At 43.0% G+C, this 23168-nt stretch overlaps 2 protein-coding genes across 4 annotated transcripts in view; one reads left to right on the top strand and one right to left on the bottom strand.

The window, feature by feature from the left end:
• Positions 1-23168, top strand: part of STK38 (serine/threonine kinase 38) — a 115428-nt gene that overhangs the window by 40509 nt on the left and 51751 nt on the right. The window contains exon 14 of one of the 2 annotated variants that reach the window (XM_028161214.2): positions 12597-12702. The exons of the other annotated variant lie outside the window; for it this stretch is intronic. Within the exon in view, the coding sequence (XP_028017015.1) occupies positions 12597-12694 (98 nt within the window). The 3' untranslated portion in view covers positions 12695-12702. Of the gene's footprint in view, positions 1-12596; positions 12703-23168 lie in introns of those variants that run through there. 2 annotated transcript variants of the gene reach the window in all.
• On the bottom strand, positions 1503-16491 carry KCTD20 (potassium channel tetramerization domain containing 20). Of its 2 annotated transcripts, XM_008151967.3 has the most exons (7): positions 16316-16491; positions 13000-13273; positions 9822-9924; positions 9347-9467; positions 7821-8018; positions 6323-6433; positions 1503-4880 (listed from the first exon to the last, which is right to left on the bottom strand). In XM_008151967.3, the coding sequence occupies exons 1-7, from the start codon at positions 16470-16472 to the stop codon at positions 4588-4590; spliced, it is 1257 nt and encodes a 418-aa protein (XP_008150189.2). In that variant the 5' UTR covers positions 16473-16491; the 3' UTR covers positions 1503-4587. The 2 variants fall into 2 exon arrangements, with proteins under 2 accessions (XP_008150189.2, XP_054578365.1); XM_054722390.1 differs by lacking the exons at positions 13000-13273; positions 16316-16491 and adding an exon at positions 11398-11439.

Here is a 23168-nt window from a genome sequence, read left to right as displayed (position 1 = left end):
TCTTCAGAGCAATGACTTTTGCACTCTTTTCACTCGTGATCTTTAGGCCACTTGCCCCATACTGCGGCTTCAACTACCATGTTTTTGTGGTGAGGTCTTCGAAGTGACCAGCCTACCTAGACCACTCCCCAGATTGCCGGTCTCATGGAGGGAGCCAAGTGCCTACTAGAAATGCCATTTTGATGGCCTTCTCCGGGCTCAGGCCAAGGCTGTCCAAGACTCCTCTTGCCTCCATAGCCTTTTTCCTAGCTCAGTCTACTCAGCTATCCAAGCCAGAAACTTCTTACATGCCTCCCCACAGTAAGCATGCCCAGGTCCGGAGCCTGGCCACCATCCTACCAGTGCCTTCCTCACTCCGTGCTGAACACATTGCAGTGATCTCAGAGTGACATTTGTCTGAGGTCTTTCTTTACTCTGGCCTCTTCTCTGCATCACCACACCCACTTCCTTGATGACAGTAAGCAATTATGTCATCTTTGCTTACAGTTGAGTTGGCCTAGGACAGTGGTCGGCAAACTGCGGCTCTGTTGCCTAATGAGTTTGCCGACCACTGGTAGACTAAATGTTACCGTGTAGTTGGAAGCTGTGAGGATTAGGCAATTGTGGCATATTGTGTGCAAAGAGGTAAAGGGTAGTATATGACAGTGGTCGGCAAACTCATTAGTCAACAGAGCGGCAAACAGCGGCTCGCCGACCACTGGCCTAGGATACCTCCTCCCCTCATACTCATGGATCCAAAACAACTTGTATTCATCCTTCACAGTTTGGTTCATGGGTCACCTCTAGAATTCTCTTGTGACCTCTACCCTCACAGTAAAAACTGGCTACTCCATCATTATGGGACTCCTGAGTGACCTGGACTGTCTGCCGATGTCTTCTCCATGTGATGGTAAAAGCCCCTTGATGGGAGGAACCGTGTCCTAGTCAGGGTGTCCCTGTGGCCCAGCAGTGCTCGGCACAGAACATACTCTGCAGGCCATGTTCACAGAGCATGTCCTTAACCTGAGCTGATAAAGGCAGCCTGCTAGGGAGGCACAGGCTTGCTTTAGCACCCCTGAAATGCAGTGTCACCAGCAGTAGGCTCCCAGGCTGACGGAGCTAGGGGCCTCAGTAGACACCAGCCCCGAGTGGGGCCAAGGGTGAGAAAGAGGCTCTACTGCGATGTCTCCAAGGGACCTTGCACTGATGCCGTGGTTCCTCACTTGCTTAAAACCAAACTGGGACATCCAAGTTTGCGTCCTCTATCTTTCAAACTTACATTTGACTTTGCGAGGTCCTACTTAGTTGTACTTGAGGGTTCGAGGGGTCTCGAATGCAAGTTAAGCAGGAACTAGAGAAGGGAGACCTTAGGGCTCTGGAACCTAGACATACAAGCAGCAGGGCGGGAAACACAGGCCCGAGGCAAGCCCACAGCTGCTGTAGGAAAGGAGACGGGGCCGGTGCTGCTCCTTTCAGTCCCTTTTTAAACCTAGTTTTATTTTCTGCCAAAAGAACAACATGGACACAAATTATAATATTTTATTTTAAAAAAAAGCATCCCAAATATAGGGTTTCGTAAACACTGGTAGGTAAACATGTGCAACTTTAAATACAAAGTAAAGAGGCAAAACTAAAGGCATTTGCCTGTAAGAGAAAATGTCCTGCAGTGGTGGTCCCGCCCAGAGCAGACTGTGGCTCCGTCTCCCACGAAGGCATCAGGTTTGCTTCCTGAACTCACTCTGCCCATTTTAACCATTTCAGAATGACATTGAATAGATTACTCAACCCCTTCTGAACTTTCCATTCTCACCGGATAAAGAAGGCTCATGTCCACTTGGCCAGTGTGAATGAAAGCCTGTTCTGGTTGGTTTTCCTTACACAGGGTCTGTTGGACACTATGCATACAGCTGTCCTGCCTGGGCTTATTCCACGTATTTCCTAGACGGTGTACATTAAATTATCACGTCGTTCTCTTGGGATTTTAGTTGAAAATATTGGCTATTGTATATTGTGTGCGGTAAATCCAGCTACTTTCCAGCTTCTTTACCTTTTGCTGTCATTCTTTCAGCCTGAGAAATCGATAACATCACATTTTAACACTGTTCCTTGCCCAGTACTCTCTAAGTCTCAATGGCAAATGTTTCCTACTCAACTATATGTGATATGATGCAGACAGGAACTGATTCTAAACTTCAAATTCAGGTTCATCTTGGCTTGCTGAGATACCTCTGAGTAAGAGAGTCTGGGTAAAACTATCTCCTTATGAAAATGTTTCTATATAAATCACCTGGCTTACTTATTAGGCACTTAGAAGAAAACACCAAACCTGAGTCCTACCTTTTGTATCAGAAACACCTCTTGCCCAGGTGGCCAGTAACTGACTCTTAAGGGAATGACTACAACCCAGCCTGTGCTGGCTGAGAGGTCCTGCCACAGCAGAATGTCCTGGCCCTGGAAACAGCAGCTCTGACAGGGGAACCACCAAATTACCATGATGCCGAGCTCCCGGCTGGGAGGGCGTGGAGTGCAGGAGAAGCCTCCCGCTCAGCTTTCTCCTCAGTCACCACCACCTGGTGACACTGGCAGATTTACCTCCCAGATTTTCCACGGGGTCGGGGCCAAAAGCACATTAGAACCCAATTTGGGGAAAGAAGATATAGTTCTTAAAAGTCATAATAAATTAATCATTTATACAGAAAAAAGTGTTCACTACATACCATACTTTCATACCTGGCTTTCCAACTAAGCAAGGACTAGAGTATCAGCGTGTTGACACTTACCAAACGTTACCAACACATTAGCTGTGTAACGGAAGTTATACATACACCACAGACTGCACAGACAATGCAAATTTTCTTTGTGATGACATGGAAGTCAACTGAAAAGTAAAGAAAGCACCATTAAACAATACTGGGCTGGTCGACTACTGGTGGGCATGAATGTATACTGGTAAGGTCATAGCCAAACCTGACCTCAAATATGAGCCAACAGTTTCACAGAAATAAAACTACCCATTGGCCATAAGCCTTACAAATGGATGCCAATGGTAATCAGAACTCTGCAGGTGGGGGGTGGTTCAGTTTAACCCCAATTACCTTTCAGAGGAAGAGCACTGACTTCCACTGTGATGCTGACCACATGCAGAGAATACACTTACGAGGAGATAACTTGCTCTTCAAGCCTGGAAAGAGCAGCTTTCAATGCCCATCCGACTTCACCCTTGGAGGACTGACTAGCATGGTCAAGACAGAATCAAGCAGCCTGCCCTATAGCATCTATGGGAATGGAATTTAAGAAAGCCAGTCATGCTCTTAAAGAACTCGAAAACTATGTGCCTCTTTGTAAGTTGTGATGAGTAAATACCCCGAGCAGGTGACTGGAAGGCCAGCCTGTAGCACAAAAGGGGAGATGATCCCATGACACATCTGGCTCTAGCCATGGGGACACTGGGGAAGGCGGGTCAGTGCTGGGGAGGGTGATCTGGTTGTCACACACTGTGCATTAACACATAGTGACAGAGCAAACAATTACTAGGTCTCATTTCCCTTCAACTCATCCTTCCTTTGGGGATGATATTAATATGGTTTCTTACTCAGTGTGAGCAGCTGACAGGCTATTTCAAAATGAAAATATCCTGCTATCCAAAAAAATTCCCTAAGCATGAAAAGAATACACAAAGAATCCTGTACTGGGACAAAGCCTGAGCAGGTAATGCTTCCCCACCCAGCTTTCCCCCAAACGTCCCCTCACTAGAGCTCTTACAAGTCTTCCTGTTGAGAAACAGAGCCCCTGTGAGAAATGTCTGCTCACATCTGGAGCTTTTAAGTCCTATCTGAGGTCGCCCATCTACATCCACAGCAACATGCTGCTCCTGGGTGAAGACTAGTGGCTTCTCAACAATTCTAAGCCAGGACAATCAAAGTGGCCCCATCTGGAGAGGTTCTTCTACTTGAGTTTCCTTCTAAACGAATAATCTGAACACCATGACGCTAGGGTTCCATAAACATTGTTATGCCACTTTCCTTCCTGTCACGGAATCCATGTGGTTTTGGATTGTTCTTGCATTAATGAAAAAACAAAACTGAATTTTAGCGCCTAAGAATTTCTTCTAGACATTTTGAATACGAGCCTAGTTCTTCCCTGATGCAATCTGGGCACAGATGCTACTAGGAATGGCATCTTCATCAACCTCTAATGAGTATGCCATTAGTGCTATTTGTAGAAGAGAGGGATTGTCTCCTTAAGTTTGGTCCCTTTGCTGCTAAGTGATGTGCCTGGTATAAAACAAAACACACAAAAGCCAAGACACAGCATAAAGAATCAGAACTGCTTTGCCGAATGAGGCAACAGGAGTCTTGACTTCCTTTTCTGCTTTGCAGTTATGCAAAGGCTCAGTGAACAGCACCAGACCTAAAATTTCAAGTTCCCAGGGCTGCTGCAAAGCCGGGAGCTTCATTACCAGTGAGTGCTTTCTCTTCCCCTGCGGAGGTGCAGATATACTGAAAAGGACGCACGTTAATTGTGGGAGAAAGGAAAAGGAGGGGAGAACCGGCTTTCGGCAGCCCAGACAGACAAACGCTTCGCAGAGAGGTGGACCCACAGCTGGCCCTAATCCTGAAAGTCGTTAGAAGCCATCTGAGAAAGTGGGGCATTTAGCCGGTCAAGTTCATCCACTTGGGGCGGGTGATGCATCAATATCTCCTGGTCCTCCAAGACATCCTCTCCAGCAGCTACCAGATTAGTGAGGGACTTGCTCCGAACACATTGGAAGTCCACATGGCGACTCTTTCCTTCTTCCTTTTCCCATGACATCTGGATAAAAGGGCGCTGCACATAATTATAGATGACTTCAGATCGGCCACCAGGTCTTCTCTTAATTTTTTCTTTACAGGTAGGGTAACCTGAAACAGAAAAAGACCGTTCTCATGACTTCAGCGAATGCTCACTCTGGCTTCCATACTTCCTCACCACATCAATTTCCCCCCAAATCCAAAGACTATGCATGAAAATTACAGGGGAAGCGACCAGCCTCTGACCATGTCCTCCCAGCCCCAATCACCTACACACTCTCTTCCCTCCTGCTCAGTTAGTCGGTCTTATCCCTAGAAGGGAAGTAACAAAAATTCTATCCCTTCTAATGGAAGCGGGAGAGAAACCTCTTATTAATTTCAGATGCCTTTAGTTCAGGGGTGCGGAACGTCCGGTCAGCGGACCATATAAGGCCGGCAAACTCATTTGGTTTGGTCCTGCCAAGGCAACCGCAGGCAGGACCTGAAATTCAGTAAATCTAGTTTTTTTCACATCGACATACATTTATATGAAGTGAATTATATGAAGTGAATGATGTTACCAGCACCCAAATGGCCTTTGGCAGAAAAAAGGTTCGCCACCCCTGCTTTAGTGACTGGCATCAACACTACAGAATGAAACTCCTGCTGGGGCATGGCTACTCCGCCCTCTAATTCTATCGCTTAGAGGGCACAGTGTATGAGAACTAGCTAAGGGAATGTGCAATGTTCAGCCTAAGGTACCTGGAAGGCTGTCACAGGGAAACGGGAGAGGTCTTACTGTGTGGAAGAATGTTCTGGTGGCAGCGCACCCTGGTGGGCTGTGGGAAACGGAGTGATCCCTATCACCCTGTCCCTGAGGTTTCCAAAGAGACAAGGGAATTACAAGAGGTTTCATTGATGATCTCAAAAATTTCTTCCAACTTTAAATCGCCACCTAATTCAGACACAACGAAGGCCTGATGGGTTCTGTGGGCAAGACTGAGACAGTAAGAGTAGCAAAACATGAGTCCCAGTCCCGTGGAGGGGAGACCGGGATGGCTTCGGCAAGAATCGGTCCGAGACCCTTCCCGGAGACCACAGGTTGGGAGGCTGTCACTGCTCAAGATCATTTGAAGCCATTCTGTCAACGTCCAGGCATTTCTCAAAGGTACGTAATGGAACAAACTCAGAGCCTCCCAGAGTTTTCAGAAGGACCCTTCCAGGTCCCAGAAAGATCCTCACCAAGACTGCCGGCAGAACGGCTCTCCCCTCGGTGAGCCCCGAGACCTGCCCCATTTACCCCGAGGCCTTAGCCCTCACTGCTCTCTTTATCCCAAGGCAGGAAATTGGAACTTAGTCCTGCAGCTGCTTTAAAGCATTTTCAACTGGAAATAAAGTGAAAAGAAACATAAGGACATAACAAAAATAAAGATCCTTGAGACCTGGGTAGAAATGTAGTTTTCATATGTCCACTGTCTAGGTCCTCTGAAAGTTTTAAGGACATAAGCTATGACCATAGTTGCAGGCTCCCTCCATAAGCTATGCAAGCTGAATACTGACTGGGATGTTTTTACCTTCAATTCCAATGCGAATGTTTTTCAGGCCCCGTTCCTTTAATACTGTTTTAGCAACATCCCGATTCTCAATATACTTGAAGAATCTGTAGAGCTTGGAACTATAAAGAACTGTGGGAAAAATAAAAAACAAAAGATCTGGAGTTAGTTATGGAGCAAAAACTCCATAAGAGGAAGGAGATGAGCTAACAGAATCAGACTAATGAAAGTTGTATTTCTTTTGGCCCTGATGCCAAAAAAATTCAGATGGGTCACAGATAAATAGGATATGGAAGACCTTTCTGGGTAGGACATAAAACCTAGAAGTCATAAAAGAAAAGCTGATACACTCAACTACATACAAATACATCTCTACTTAGTCAAAACCACAATTAAAGCTAAAAAGACAATCAACTGAAATATATGCAACTCATATTACAAAGGGCTAACTTCCTTAATAAATAGAGGTCACAAATAGAGATTACACAAAACTCTAAGTAAAAGACTAACAATCCAATTTTGTAATGGGCTAAAGGAAAAAATAGGAAAGGAAATTAAAATGGTTCTTAAAAATTAAGATGGTCAGTCTCATTCATGAAATGAGAAATGAAAACCAAAACTCAAATAGCAAATATAAAACTTTAGTAAAACACCGTGCAGAAAACAAACCTTCACATGTTTTGTGAGTGTAAATTGACTCAACCTTTATGGAGGATAATTTGCCAACATGTATCAAAATTATAAAAGCACAAAGCTTTTGACAGAAATTTTATTTCTAGGAATATTATTCTACAGAGATATGCATGTGTGAAAAGATTGTTTTAAAAAGGATATTCACGGAGCATTTGAGATCTTGCTCCCTGGCATATGTCTTCAGTTTGACTCAAATAAACTCATAAAAATTCAAATAAATAAATAAATGGCTATTCACTGCAGCATCATTTATAATTTATAGCTTAAATGTCCATCAACAGGGCAGGTTAAATCAATTATGGCACAATCATGCAATGGAACACTATACAGCTATAAACAAGAGCATGGAGGCTTTTAATATAAGAAATTGTATAGAATAGTCTGTATTCTATACAGTATCATTTGAAAAAAAGGAGAAACGTGCTTATGTATGTGCACTGAAAATGTCTGGAAGAAACTGAGGAGGAAAACTGAATCGATGAGGCAGAGTTGGGAGTAAGCCTTCTCTACGTACATCCTTTTGTACTTTTTGAATTCTGTATTATCAATTCAAAAGGATTTAAAAATGAAGAATGACACCACCATTTAAGGTGCTACCTCAGAACTGACACAGTACCAGGCACCAGCAGTAGCATGGAAGGTGTAATATCCACTACGTTCCACAGCATAACAGTTAGACCTGCATCACTACACTGAACTGACCAGCCAGGCGAGTGTGCTCATCACTGGCTCAACAGTGATATTCACGTTGGTTCTAGCACCTAGCTGCTATTCTGGGTAGCGTGTTTCTTGCAAAAAACATGTACATCATGCAGGTGGCTCCTACTTTGGGAATATTCCTCTCCCATGGGTGGGGGGTGGTCTTCATCCCAGTCCACCGAATCCTCATCTGTCAGCACAACGATGTGGCACTCGCGCTCCCCTTTCTTGGCACAGCCCACCATGATGGGCAGGATCAGTTCTTCGAGGTAGTGATCAAACTGCTTGTGAGCACCGTCATTGGATAGTTCATGCAATAAAGCACCTAGGGAGAGAAACTGCAGGTGAGGGTCCTCTCTGCCCAGGTGCATACCAGTATGTTACCGGAGTGAAAAAGATTACCGGGTAATAGCTGTTACAATGGATAGGGTCCAGAGAAGTGACCCATTTGAAGGCAGAGACTGTTTCCTGCTTCAAGGTGGTAATTAAGCTGATTTTGTTAGATGTATTTCACATTCTACCATGCTTCCCTTTGCTCATTTTTTTTTCTTTTTTTTTTCTATATATTTTATTGATTTTTTTACAGAGAGGAAGGGAGAGGGATAGAGTCAGAAACATCGATGAGAGAGAAACATCGATCAGCTGCCTCCTGCACACCCCCTATTGGGTATGTGCCCGCAACCAAGGTACATGCCCTTGACCGGAATCGAACCTGGGACCCTTGAGTCCACAGGCTGACACTCTATCCACTGAGCCAAACCGGTTAGGGCCCTTTGCTCATTCTTAATAATCCCTGAGCATTCTGATCAATGAAGGTTTTGTTGAACATACAGTGTCATATCATAAACATTAATTCTACAAGAGACAGACCATCAATTGGGGATGACTCTCTGTAGGACTGCTTCTGAAGATCCTCTAGAACCCAATTTCATGGAGTTAAGAGTACACAGAAGAAGAATCTGAAGTTGGGAGACACGAAGGGACTTGCTCTAAGTATATACTAGACCCAGTAGAGAAGCCACAAGTCCAGAGAACTTCATGGAGTCTGCAGGGAAATGTATCATGAACTTCAAAGAATAATTTAAAAATACTTTCAGGGAGCCTAGTAGGTAATGACAAGAGCATGGAGTTTGTAGTCAGACAATCAGTTCTAATTTCAGCTGTTAATGCTTAGAGCTTTGAACAAGCTAACTTCTCAGTCTCATTTGTTAAATGGGGTTATCACCCATCTTTTAGGATTATAGGATTTATACCAAGTTCACATCTATAAAGCACTTAACAAACACTAAGTTAATGATAATGATAAATATAATTGTTAAGAATCCAGCCAATTTATGCTGCTTAACTTTCCTAGTGAGACTACCCACAGATCTGATAATTAGTACCCTTATTTGTTAAAAAGGTTGAGACACCAAGGTCTTAAGAGGGGAAGGAATTAGCTGGGTGACTCATGGGCCAAGCTAGGTTTAGAGCCCACTACACATTCTCTTGTTTACCGCACGTCCTCAAAATGCTTTGAAGCGTGAGAGGGAACGGGACAGTAGCACCTCTCTGCCCCTGAGGGGCCTCTCCACTTGTACGTGAGAATCTCTGGTTGGCAGTAAAAAGCCAATCAATCCCAGGCAAACTAAGATGAGCTGCTCCTGTACTTACTCAGATCCTGACATCGGATAGTGTTGAAGTCAAAGTTAATGCAGAGATAATCACACGTATCTCTAAGGTCTGGGATAGAGATGCCATCAGGACAATTGATGATACCAGTTTTGTAATAATCCTGTAAATAGATTAGGAGGAAGAAATGTAGGTAAAGAACAAGATGAAAAATCACCTCTTCAACACCTATTCATTGCTGGTTCTGTTCAAGTGATGGGTTACTAGCACTGTTACCAAGTTGGTTGATTCACTAAATGGCAAAGTGGCTCCTGGATGTCCTGACATGGTAAATCACAACTTGATACCTGATTTAACTCATACAGCAAGAATACTTAAGTTACAGGAATAAAAAGTAAAGCGGGAAAGTCGGTCACTGGAGACTAGAGACCCCAAAGTCAGTAACACAGCCTGGACTCGCAGGACTTCTGACCATGCGGGCCCGTGGAAGAGGATGTGACAAAAGGCTCCTGCGCACCAGCACCGTTCGAAAGACCGTTGCACTGATTCCTTCGGCAATCTCGTACTCCCCCTTCTCGTTGGGCCGTGTGAAGTTGTACTCTCGTCCTGGTCCAAACATCCTGAAAGACACCAGGCAGCACCGTGACCTTCTCCAGCAGGATTCCCCCTCTCCTAGTGTACGTTACAGAGCTGGGACCCGGCCCCCATGCCGTACTCGGTCTTAGGAAACCCCTGCAGACTGGAAAAGAAGGCAGCGCTGCTTTCAGCGAGGGGCGTGAAGCAAGCCCGGGAAAGTGTCTGAGCACGTGAGGGCTGCCTCTCCCGCGCTCCCGCTGCCGGGAATCTGCCTGTGTATGTGCCAGGCAGCTCAGAGACAGTGTCATGCTCCTGGCCTTTCCTATTCCTTTCCCTCCTCTACCAGCATTTACCTACCGGGATGCCAATTCTCAATATTCCTGAGTTCTGCTTTTCAGCCTCTAATCCAGTGATGGCGAACCTATGACACCCGTGTCAGCACTGACACGCGTAGCCATTTCTGATGACACGCGGCCGCTGAGGCGGCCGCATGCCGAGGATGAAACATTTGCGAAATCATGTTTTTTCCTCAAAGTGACACACTACCCGAGTTATGCTCAGTTTTTTGGCGAAGTTTGACACACCAAGCTCAAAAGGTCGCCCATCACTGCTCTAACCTGATAGATGAATCTGTATTAATAGGTACAGACACGTTAATGCTTCCCCTTTCCTGGTACGTTTCAATGGTGGAGCTCGGGGGGAAAATGCCCTTCTCAAGCCCCGGAGTGACTCTAACTAAGGGAATTTCAGGTCCAGTAGAAAAGGAGGGTAGGTGTCAGGCTCAGCAGTTTGACGTATTTCAGAGAGGCAGGCCTGCTCTGGACATGAACTCAGAGGTCATGAGGGTCTGAGGAGGAGGTTGCTTTTCTGATCCACCTTTTCCCATTCTTCCTCCTCCTCTCAGATACCCTCCTGGAAAACTGGCCCATGACTATGACTCCTGCTGCATCTGGGATGGGAAGGGAACACAAGGGCGGGCAGATGGTTGCTAGCTGCAGCAGCCTGACTTGAGTTCTCAGTGGGGACGCACTGCTGCTTCCTTCCTTAACCTGCTGGGAAGTTCTGCAGCTCAACTGCTCAAAACCGTTCACCTCCACTCTGAATTGGCTACTTTTAAAGGTCTGAAAAAGACTCCATCCATATGCTTTCCAAATCACTAGACCAGTGGTCGGCAAACTCATTAGTCAACAGAGCCAAATATCAACAGTACAACGACAGAAATTTCTTTTGAGAGCTGAAAACCGACTTCTGCGCATGGGCCACGAAGTTTCAATCGCACTGTACGTGCGCGCCCGCACGTGGTATTTTGTGGAAGAGCCACACTCAAGGGGCCAAAGAGCCGCATGTGGCTCACGAGCCGCAGTTTGCCGACCACTGCACTAGACCATACATAAGAAATCCATCCTGGTAAAAACTGTCTTCAAAGAATGCTGACATTTTTCTGGACCATTCTGGCTAAAGTCTAGCTGAGACAGCTATGAATCAAAATAGTGAACAAATGCAGTATGATCCCCTACCATCAGCAGGACCTAGTTCTCCGATAGTGGCATGGATCTGCATTAGTCCGTTCTTGATCTCTCAACTTGTCCCTCTGTGGCTAGTGGTCCACATCTGTAAGCACAATGGCTGGGCTTACGAATACTGTTATGTAGCCACAGGACAACAAACCTAAGTAACTCTCAGAATTCATGACCTTGGCACTCAACTGATGAACCATTTAGATAAAGAAATCGGACTCTCTTCTTCTTGGGACAACCCATTCCTAGAATCAAAGAACCACTGTTAGCCAAGAATCTATTACCCAGATAATGCTTGTCTTCTCTTTATCACCACTTTCAGAGGAAACCTACCTCAGCCAGCCTGCGCCGAGGAACACAGGAACACTGCGAGGGGGAGGGGAGGGGGGCGGTGGCTGGTGGCTGGCGGCGGGACATTAATGGTGGTGATACCAAGACTGAGCACAGGAAGTCAAGTCGGATAAAATACAGGGCCAATTTAGAAAATGATTTAATGTTCTCATTTAATCTTAATTCAGATGTTTGAGAAATATATAGGTTTGGTTTTGGTTAAAAATGGCTCACCATAAATTTGTATGTATATGTTCAAGTAAACACATATTTGAATAGCTGGATCCCATTTGGCCTAAGATTCAGGAAAATTAGTGTAGTCACTCTGATTTCTACTTCAGTTCAAATTAGTTCAATATCCTGAGTGAAGTTAAATCTTTAAATAACATCTACTTCTAAGTAGATAAAAATCCTTAAAAGTCAAATGTGTGTGTACACACACACACACACGTTATTATTATTATTTAACTCTTATCCCATGTGCTCCTCCTCACGTTAAGGTCGATGACTGCCAGAAAGAGGACCTCCTAGCCTCCAGCCCAGCTCCAAGAGCACTTGTGACAGCGCTCCTGTGGGCAGGCGCTCTCCATTCCCGAGATTCTAGTCCTGAAAAGCGGGGCAGTGGGCAGTGAGAGGAGGATAAGGCCATAGTCTGAATGTGACATGAAGAATAAAGAAACAACAGAAAAACCAGATATAAAGATTCAGTTTCAGAAAACAAGTAGTGATGGAGGCATCAGAAAATGACAGTAAAACATCTATTTCCAAGCATAACTAGCAATAGACGGCAGGCAAAATACTGCTTTTCAGTGAAATGGCTTTGTTATGTCCTGTGAAACCTTTGTCTAATTGTATTTTTTTATTAAAAGGCAAAAGACGAAAGAAAGATGAACTCGATCTTGGACTCGGAGAACTCAGAAAACATTGCTTTTGGGAGGTTATACAAATTGTGAATAAAATAAATTAAGTATCTGACTTCCGTTTTAGAGTGAGTTTTACAGAGGAATAGGGAATGAGATTTAACAGATTATTTCTCACAGTTCTGGCTGCACTCCCTTCTTTTGTTCACTATCCTGGCTTTATAAATAAAATACCCAGCCCCCTAAAGTACCAACACATGTACGTTTTGTACCAGCTTGCCCTCCATCTCACCAGAGGAGGAAGACAGAAAATCAGCAATGCTTTTCATTTTCACATCTAAAGCAAGACAAACAGCAGGTATTCCAGTCATAGAGAACAGAGTGCATTTAGAAGGGAAGTATCATCAGTTACCTTCCCAACATGGTATCCGGGTGAGCAGTGAAAATTTGTGGATTCACCACAAAACGTGTGCCATCTACGAGAAGTGTCACTTTCTCTGGCGCCTGGGAATGAACATTACTGCCAAAGCCCATAGAGCTGTTTCCAAATCGTTCTGGAGCAGTAAAAGGTTCATAGCTCCGTTTATTCCCGCTTGGGAGGCAGGAGCCTTTGCTGTCTTCGGGAAGTGGCATTATGTGAGGGAACTGGAGACTTGCTGGCTGAGCGGCATAGTCCAGTGAAAGGTCTAAAAGATACAAACCAACCAAAATAACTCAATTGCAAAAGCCTTGGGGGAAAAATAAACCCTGTTTTCTTTAAAAAACAATAAAAGATTAAACAAAAACCCCATAGATGTTTAGGGGCAAACAGGCAAAAACTCTTGCCTAGAGCAAGTAAAGAAAAAATATAACAAGAGACTTATATTGGATTCCCCTGAGCTTTTTTCCACTCATGCCAAGTGCATGTGTGTGTAGAGAGGGGGGATAAAGGTAGTCATATCCACATTTCAAAGTAAAATGATTAAAAAATTTAAAAGTAAACTTCGATATGGTTTAAAAAAATTAAAACACTAGAGACAACTTTCTGTGGAAAACCAGCAATCCCCTGCCACACCCCATGGCCGCCCCAGTATTGTCAGTATTGTTCCACAGAGGCAGTAACTTTTTACTTCTGTTTTCACTTCTCTAAATAATACTTATATTTCCTGTGTTTTATTTGTGCTACCTCTGGTGTGCCAAAACCATTTACTTTCTACATTTAAAAAAAATGTTTCCAAATTTTATTTTCCAGAAAGACAATGATAGAGTCTATTGTCTCATGCATCACTTTTCCTAGAAGTCACAGAAAAATGCATTTTCACTATGCAAAGGAGCATCCTAACGTCACCAACACCACTTCTGAACAGGCAGGTCTTGCTATCAGCTGCAAAATTCCCATGCAAATGGCCTTGGATTAGGATTCATGCTCAGTTATTGTATCACCAAAAAGCTATTTTCTTTAAGTAATTTATTTTTCTAAACCTGTTTCATCATCTCTAAAATGAGAATAACGTTCATTCCACCTACCTCACAGGATTGACTAGCAACTGAAAGAATGTGAGAGCACTTAAAAACGAACAATACCACATCATGCAAGACTTAAGATGGAATAAATGAACTCTGGGTGTACACAGGAGATAGGGAATGAGACTTAACAGATTATTTCTCATAATTCTGGCTGCAAGGAGCCAGTGTTTACAAAAGGATTCCCAGAGGATGCTCTTATTTTTTATTTATTTTTATTTTGTTAATCCTCACATGAGGATATTTTCCCCCCATTGCTTTTCAGAGAGAGTGGAAGGGAAGGGAAGAGAGTGAATGAGAGGAGGGGACAGGGAGACACATCGACTGGATGACTCCTGCATGCAGCCCAACTGGGATGGGAAGCAAACCTGCAACCCAGGTACATGCCCTTGACCAGGAATTGAACCCTCAACCCTTCATTTCCCGTGTCAGTGCTCTAACCATTTAGCAACACCAGCCAGGGCTCAGAGGATGCTTCAATGGGTAGTTTTCCTAATATATTTTATTTTAATATAAAAAATATTTTTAATAAAAAATTTCAAATATACCAAAGCATAGAGTTAATACCACATGTATATGCCATTACTTCGATTTGGCAAGCTCAGTTAACATTTTTCTCTCCTTTCTTCAAACCTTTTTTGGGAAGAAATAAAATATAGATACAACTGAATTTCTCATTCCCACCCTTCCTATATTTTAAATTTGCATACAATATTTCATGAACATGATTACTGCCCGTGACCTCTGGGGAATTAGTCTGATTAACACCCCCCCTCTACCCTCCCCCACTTGTTTCTGGAGAAAAGGAAACCAAAATCTAGACCGAAAACCAATTTAGGGTTTATATCCTACAGCTTCTGCAGGACTTAAATTTTCAATGTGGCCCTGATTTTGCATACCAAGAGCTAAGTTCCCACACAATCCACAGGCAGGCTGGTAGCAAGAAACACCTTAATCACAGACAGGCTTTCACACTGGCAGTGCCATTCTTAAAAATGAAAGTAGGTATCTAAATCACTAATTCAGTTCTCTAGAAAGCTTGATTTGCCCCCAGCAACGAAGCAATTAAATTAGGTCGATTCCTGAAGGATGCCTCAGGTTCTGTCCTTAAACAGGTGAGCAGGAAAAGAGACTCACTGCACAACTTCTCTCTAATGGTGCACTCTAGGGGGCAGTGACTCCGCTTGTCTGTCAGCTGATATATATACAATAGCACGCCTGATGCAAAAGACACAGGTTCAAATCTCAGTCCCCCACATCCTAGCAGTGCGAACCCAAGCAAGTTACCCACATTTCGTCATTTTTAAAAGGAGGACTAATCTAAGCAGGGATCGGCAAACTTTCTGTCAAGACCCAAAAAGTAGATATTTTAGGCTTAGTGGGTCAGTCTCTACCACTGTAGCAAGAAAGCAGCCAAAGACAACATGTAAACAAATGGGCATGATGGCTGTATTTCAAAATTTTATTGACAAAAATAGGCAGCAGTCCAGATCTGACCAGTCTGCCACTCTTGACCTAAAGGGATGTATGTAAAATTCCTAGCACAGTGAGTGCTCAATAAGTGGTGATTGCTATGATTGTTGCTAATGTTTTTATTTAAAAGTTAAAAAGAGCCCGGTTGGTATGGGCCAATGGTTGAGCATAGACCTGTGGACCAGGAGTTCCCCGGTTCCACTCCCCATGGAGCACAAGCCCAGGTTGCAGGCTCCATCCCCAGTGGGGGGGCATGTGGGAGGCAGCCGATCAGTTTCTTTCTCATCGATGTCTCTGTCTCTCTACCTTTCCCTCCCTCTCTCTCTAAAATAAAAAAAGAAAAAAGTTTACAAGACCCTTCGCATCCATTAACTCTAATATTCTAGCCTTGTGAAGTCAGAAGAATATTATATCCTTGTTTTCTAGATTAAGAAAGCAGGGCACAGAAAGATTAAGAATCTTTCCCATGGTTACAGCTGATAGGTAGCAGAGGTAGAATTTGAACCGGTCTTTTGCTTGCAAACCCATAACTGTTTTTCTCCCACCATTATGCCTAAGTTAGATGTTCTAGATTGATTGAATAAGTGGAGATTTTCTGTGATGGTTAGCTTTATGTAATTGTGAAAGGTAAGCTAAGCCAATTAACTGGATATCTTATTTATAAAGATTAAGAACATTTATGTCTTCTGGGCAGAGTGGATGCTCAGGCATCAGAAAGCCCTCTAAATTAAGCCAATATCTAGTCTCCATACCATCACTCCTGGGAGTTAGCGGATAAGCAAGATTTTGAAGACCAGAAGTCAGGCTATTAGTTTCTTTTTCTTGGGCTGCAGCTGAGGTTTCATCCATCAGGCAGCTGGCCTCCTGCAGCAATAACCTGTCACTCTCACTGCCACGATGAACATTCATCCTTGGACTCTATGCTGATCTGTCCAAAAAAAAAAACCTGCAAGACAGGAATATGCATGATTTAGAACTCTCTCAAAACAGGTTTCCAAGGACTTCCATGGCATGAAAGCCAAACTAGAGAACTGACAGGCAGCTCTCATTCTTGTTCTGAGAAGAAATGACATCTTAAACATCTCTGTGATTTATATTGAGAGGAATTGGCTGATTTAAATGGTCTGTTGAGAAACCTGTTATTAGAGAGCTAGAGGCCCAGTGCATGAAAGTTCGTGCACTCAGGGGGGTGTCCCCTCAGCCCGGCCCTCTTGCAGTCCAGGACCCCTCAGGGATTGTCTGACTGATGGCTTAGGCCTGCTCCCCAGTGACATCTTTAGCACTGCCACAGTGGTGGGAGGGGCTCCCACCACCGCCTCTGCGCTCTTAGCCATCAGCCCACCTTGTGGCTGAGCGGAGCTCCCCCTGTGGGAGTGCACTGACCACCAGGGGACAGCTCCTGCATTGAGCATATGCCCCCTGGTGGTCAGTGCACATCATAGCGACCGGTCGTTCCACCATTAGGGTCGATTTTCATATTACCCTTTTATTATATAGGATAATGTTAAGCTTTATCCACAGACAGACATTGAATGCACTCACTGACTTTGCCCACATTCATGATCACTTCTACATATTAAATGGTGGTATTTATACTACGGAGACATTGGAGGGGAAGAGTCCAATTGATCACTTAAAGAAAACCTGCCATATATTTTTAAAAATTGAGACACACATACTCCTGCAACAGTGAAGCACAAAGAAATGCAAAACAATCACGATAATGCTAGCATGAGAGCCGAAACTAGAAGTCACCTGCACTAAAAAAAGTTCTCGCACTTTCTGTTAATTATGCTCAATCCCCAAGACCCACCTCAAAATTACACCAAGATGTCACTGGACACAAGGCTAACTCCCCCTCAGCAGTGCACTATCATCACGAATAGCACCTATTGGCAAATGCCATGTGCACGGTATTCGCCAATGAGGCAGAATAGAGACAGGAGGCTTTATACCTTTCCTCCAGGTAGGCATGCCTGGCAGCCCTTCTCCTTGGGGGCTGTCCAACTACTGAAAGCATTCCTGAAGTTCACCCTACCCAGTACTTTCACCGTTTATACTCTACTAATTTCCACTTGTTTTGGTGGAAGAATCATCTTACATCACCAGCAATTTTTATGCATATGGATTGCAGGCTAACACCAATTTAGGAAGAAGTTTGGTCACGATGGGCAGTAACATGTTTTAATTTTTATTTTATTTTATTATTTTCAAAATATATTTTATTGATTTTTTATAGATAGGAAGGGAGAGGGATAGAAAGCTAGAAACATCGATGAGAGAGAAACATCAATCAGCTGCCTCCTGCACACCTCCCACTGGGGATGTGCCCGCAACCAATGTACGTGCCCTTGACTGGAATCGAACCTGGGACCCCTCAGTCCGCAGGCCGATGCTCTATCCACTGAGCCAAACCAGTTTCGGCCATGTTTTAATACTCTGAATTTCCCTGACATGCAAGTATGTAGAGGTGCCAATAAATACTTGTATTGTGAATTGAATTCTTCCTTTCATAGCTTCTATTAATACATTTTTTAGCATAAAGTTGATTGATCAGTTAGTCCTTGTTTTAACTTGGATGAAATATAAAAATGAACACTTTGGAAAGATGAATCAATACATGTGTCTGAAAACAAACTGTTTTAAAGAAGAGATACTTTCAGTTGATGAAATCTTTTCAGACAATGGTTCTTCTAACATTAGGCAAATTGAGCCAATAGATGAATGTTCTGACAGAAAACTTGGTATGTGGGTACAGCTTTTTTAGGATTAACCTTTCTTAAAGAAAAAGCATATTTACTAGTACTCACAAAAAATGCAGCCACTTAAAATTTATCCTGGAGATTGGTAAAGTCAAACAGAACCACTACTGCTCTCAACTTCGCTTCAGAAGATGCCAAAATCAGGTCTACAGAACAGGATAAAGCAGTGGTCGGCAAACTCATTAGTCAACAGAGCCCAATATCAACAGTACAATGATTGAAATTTCTTTTGAGAGCCAAATTTTTTGAACTTAAACTTCTTCTAACGCCACTTCTTCAAAATAGACTCGCCCAGGCCGTGGTATTTTGTGGAAGAGCCACACTCAAGGGGCCCAAGAGCCGCATGTGGCTCGCTAGCCGCAGTTTGCCGACCATGGGGATAAAGAACAGCCATGGAACTGGAAAGCACATTTCTTACCAACATTGAAAGATCAAAAAAGGATTTGCTTCTTTAAGCTTAACTGGTTTGAACTACAATGTTTCACTCAACCTATAGCTGCTGCTTCTCAACTCTTCACTAACAGCTCAAGAACCAAGTTCAGACTTCTCTTTGTTGCTCTCAAAAGATCTCTTGGACCAAAATATAAGCTTGAATAAGCCTATCTCTTGAAAATTTGCAGTGTAGACTGCTTGTATATGTTACTTCATTTATTCCTTATAATGTGTGAAAAATAATTTCACTGTAATGGACTAGAATAAAAATACTTTCTTCCTATTTTATAGTACTGAAGCTCAAAACTCAGTTTAACTTGTATACAGTCAATTAATGAATATAAAGATACTAGAGGCCTGATGCACAAAATTCGTGCAAGAGTAGGCCTTCGCGGCCCCAGCTGCCTCGGCCCTCCCAGCCAGCCCGCTGCCTCGGCCCCTGCAGCCCCGGCTTTGTCCAGAAGGTCATCCGGATGGTTGTTCCACCGTTTGGTCATTTGATCAATTTGCATATTATGCTTTTATTATTATAGACATTTGGAATTAGCAGGGTAGCTATCGCCAATGAGGGAAAAGAAAGTAACTTGTTGAGCATTAACAAGCATTTTATTTGTATTTAGTTCATTTTTATTACAAATAATACATGAATATTTCCTTTCTTAAAAAGGACCCTTTGATCATCATCTCCAAGTGACTATACCTGGTTGGTATAAACCCTTTTAGACTTTATAAGAATACTAGCGTTCCCGTTGCAGGAAAAATCCTGCAATAGGGTTTCCTGCTGCACTCTACCCCGCCCTGCCTGCTCTCCTCCCTTGTCCCCCGGCCCCGCCTGCGCTCCTCCCTTGTCCCCCGCCACGCCTTCTCCACCAGCCAGCCTGCTTTTCCCTTCTCCCCTGGCCCCGCCTGCGCTCCTCCCTTCTCCCCCGACCCCGCCTCCGCTCCTCCCTTCTCCCCTGCCCCGCCTTCTCCGCCAGCCCGCTTGCTTTTCCCTTCTCCCCCGGCCCCGCCTCCGCTCCTCCCTTCTCCCCGCCAGCCTGCCCCGCTCTCCTTCCTTCTCCACTGGCCCCGCCTCCGCTCCCCCTTCTCCTTCCCCCGGCTTGCTTGCTTCTCCGCAGCTTTGCTCCCTTCTGCAGCTCTTGGCTTCTTTCTACACTGTCTTGATATGCAAATTAGCCGACATCTTTGTTGGGGTAATTTGCATACTCGCCCCGATTGGCTGGTGGGCGTGGCTTGGGCATAGCAAAGGTGTGGTTAATTTGCATATTTGTCTATTATTAGGTAGGATATTGATATTACACAGATATACTGTTAAAAGCATACTGCTTTTAAAAAACTATATTCTATATGCATCTCCCATTCTGTAATATTTCTCTAAATTAATGTTCTTGAGATCCATTCATGTTGGAAGATCATGATCTAGTTATGCCTCTTTCAACTGCTATATAATATTCTATGAGCCTAGTCTACCTATGACCTTACATTAGTTGACCTTACTTAACTATTACAAACAACGCTTCCAAGAACAAGATCAGAGTGTACTATGAAACCCCAAGTCAGGATCCCGTTTTCAGTTTTCCCAACTGGATTTGGTTTCAGAACTGTTTTTCAAGAAACTGTCTCAGGATTAATGCTTTAAGAAATAACTTAATCCTAATGTACATTTCCCCAAGTCCACTATGAATGAATTCCTCTATAATCCTAGCATGACCGAACAAAATTCTCTTAACCTATGAAACCTAAATAGTAAACAGCCTAACACCAAATTGTTCAACACACACCAGAGCAGCCAAGTTAAACTTAATAAATAGTAGGGGTGTATTTTCCTTCCAGGATGGGTGTCTTATTCAACTCTGAATGTATATTTTCATTGCCTACTATGGTTCAATTCTGTAACCATCCCCCAAATGAATCTTGGTCCTCAGAACATATCTAAGGGAAAAAGAAAAAAGAGGGGAAAAAGAAAAGAACTGAGCAAAGTACTTCAACAATATAGTTCTCTATTGCTACAACACTATTTTTGGCCAACAGTCCTAAAAGTCAAATACAAGAAGCAAAGGACCATGACATCCCTGGCACACCTCACAGTAACTGGAGAGACTGCTTCAGAACACAACCAGGAGTTAGAAATGTATTAATGAAACTGAATAGCTAAGAAGCAAACCAGCTCAAGCTTCACCTCCACATCTCACATAAAAGCATTTTATACACTCTGAAGAGCTACACAAATATACTTATTATTTATTTCACAGGCCTCCTATGAAGGCCCACATTTTAAGTCTTGGTTTTGCTGACCTGAAACAGCAAGACATTTAGCATCATAATCTCCCCATCTTGGAAAATTTACATACAATTTTTGCTAGTGGAATTATCTCCACATATTCCTGTCACCTAAAAACAGGACACACTGGTTTTTCTCTAGAACATTGTCACCTTGAGTATTAATTCAAAAATAATCTCTAGATAACAAGTGTATTTTCTTTCTACTTGCAATTTCCTCTAATTATTTCTGAAGAAGAGAAGATAATCAGATCACTGTTCCATTAAGTTCAATATCTTGCCATTGAACTATTCAGATTTTAAAAATCCAGATGGAATAGGATTGGGGACAATTAAACTTAACATGGATGCATTTCAACAGCATTATGCTTCCAGACTGTTAATGGTACAGCATCTGATCTTTTACTTCAGGGCCAAGTCTCCTCTCTGTCAGAGCTCGGTGGTGAAGATGTGGTAGAATGCGATAGAAATTGGTAAATAAACAACTCACCCTTCATCTATAATTCATAATTAAACTCAGAAAGTAATTATATCTTTGCCAAATCTTCATTTCAGATACAAATCCTAGTCCTCTTTCAGTCTGCTGTTATGTGAAAACAACTACATTTCTTTTACTACTCCAATGGCCTACTGACTTTGGTCTAGTTCCATTATGCAGAGCAATGAGAACCCTGCTAATGCTTTCTGTTAGAGATGAACAGATTCCATTTTGCTTCACATGTGCTCTCTGGTGATACCCAGGATTTCTGGTTAAAAGGGTTCGTGAAAATAGAGGGAGAGACAACAGAGGTGATAGAATACAATCTAAAATGTCTACATGATCACCTTCTAGGATATTACTGACTGACAGCTAAGAGGCTACCATCTTCAAAATGTACTCTGGGTGCGTGTGTTTAAATATTTATATCTACCTAACTCTATCTCTCGCTATATGTAGTTCATGTATTATTGTTATTTTTGTTAATCCTCACCCGAGGATATTTTCCCACTGATTTTTAGAGAGTGGAAGGCAGGAGGAGAGACAAAGAGAAACAACAATGTGAGAGATCTATATATATTTTAAACCAACTCCGCTGGAGATTCTGTCACGTTTCTATTCTCTCCGTTTGCATGTGCAGCCCTAAGGTTCCAGTCTCAGAAGAAATTCTGTCTTCTAACTATTTAAGGCCTTCTGATTTTCCTTTTTACAGATTATTTCTAAAAATACTGAGTAAGACCACTCCAGGATTAAGCCCATATAAACTTTATTCTTAACATTTCTAAATCTTGGAGCTTTCCTATTTTATATCCCCAAACCCACAGTAATTTAGTTGTTTGACTCTGTAAAGAGAGAAACCCTTGTAAGTTATTTCCACTGGGTCCTCCCTTCCCACATACTTGCCATCTTCCTCAAAGAACTCTGGCAGAATGGTGAGACGTAACTACTTCTTATAGGTTTCTTGCTACATTTCTCCCCCAAGTCTGATCTTCCATTATGGCTCTACCTTTTATAACTCTGGCCCCGGGCAGGTTCCTAGTCTCTCTGTGTCTCAACTTGCTCACTTGTAAGAGAGGATAAACCACACAGGTTGTTGTAAGAATTAAATGAGTTAATACATTTGAAGTGCTCAGTATGATGCCTGGTATACAGCACTCAATAAATGTTGATTATTGTTATTATTTCTGAACCACAGCGTCTACAAAGATCTCTTACAAACCTAATAGTATTTGTTACTAGAACTACCCCAGGAGAGATATTTTCATTATCTTCACTTTACTGCTGGGGGGAAAAAAAAGGCTTTAGAGAGGTTAGCAACTTGCCCCAAATCACACTCTAGCTAAGAGGCAAAGATAGATTCAAAACTTAGGTCCTTGGATTACTATATTCTTTCCAACCAATCCCACTGCTTCCCCCAAACCATGTTGCCTTATTGATTGTAGGAATTATTCCTTCTATTACTTGTCAGAGATGAAAGGAAAAACCAGTAGTTTCCAGGGTCATTATTGCTGAAGTTCTTATCAAGTAGGAGTTACGGTAGTGATACAAGAATCCTGTGATAGATGGTTTTGTTTTTCCATACATAAAAATAGCATTTTTTTTTTTTACTGCTTATAAAAGTAATATGTGCTAACAGAAAAAAATTCAGTCAAC

Source organism: Eptesicus fuscus, chromosome 10, assembly GCF_027574615.1.
Source record: "Eptesicus fuscus isolate TK198812 chromosome 10, DD_ASM_mEF_20220401, whole genome shotgun sequence".
NCBI classification, from domain to species: Eukaryota; Metazoa; Chordata; class Mammalia; order Chiroptera; family Vespertilionidae; genus Eptesicus; species Eptesicus fuscus.
Note: the sequence above shows the minus strand (reverse complement) of the source record. Positions and strands in the feature narration are given on the sequence as shown.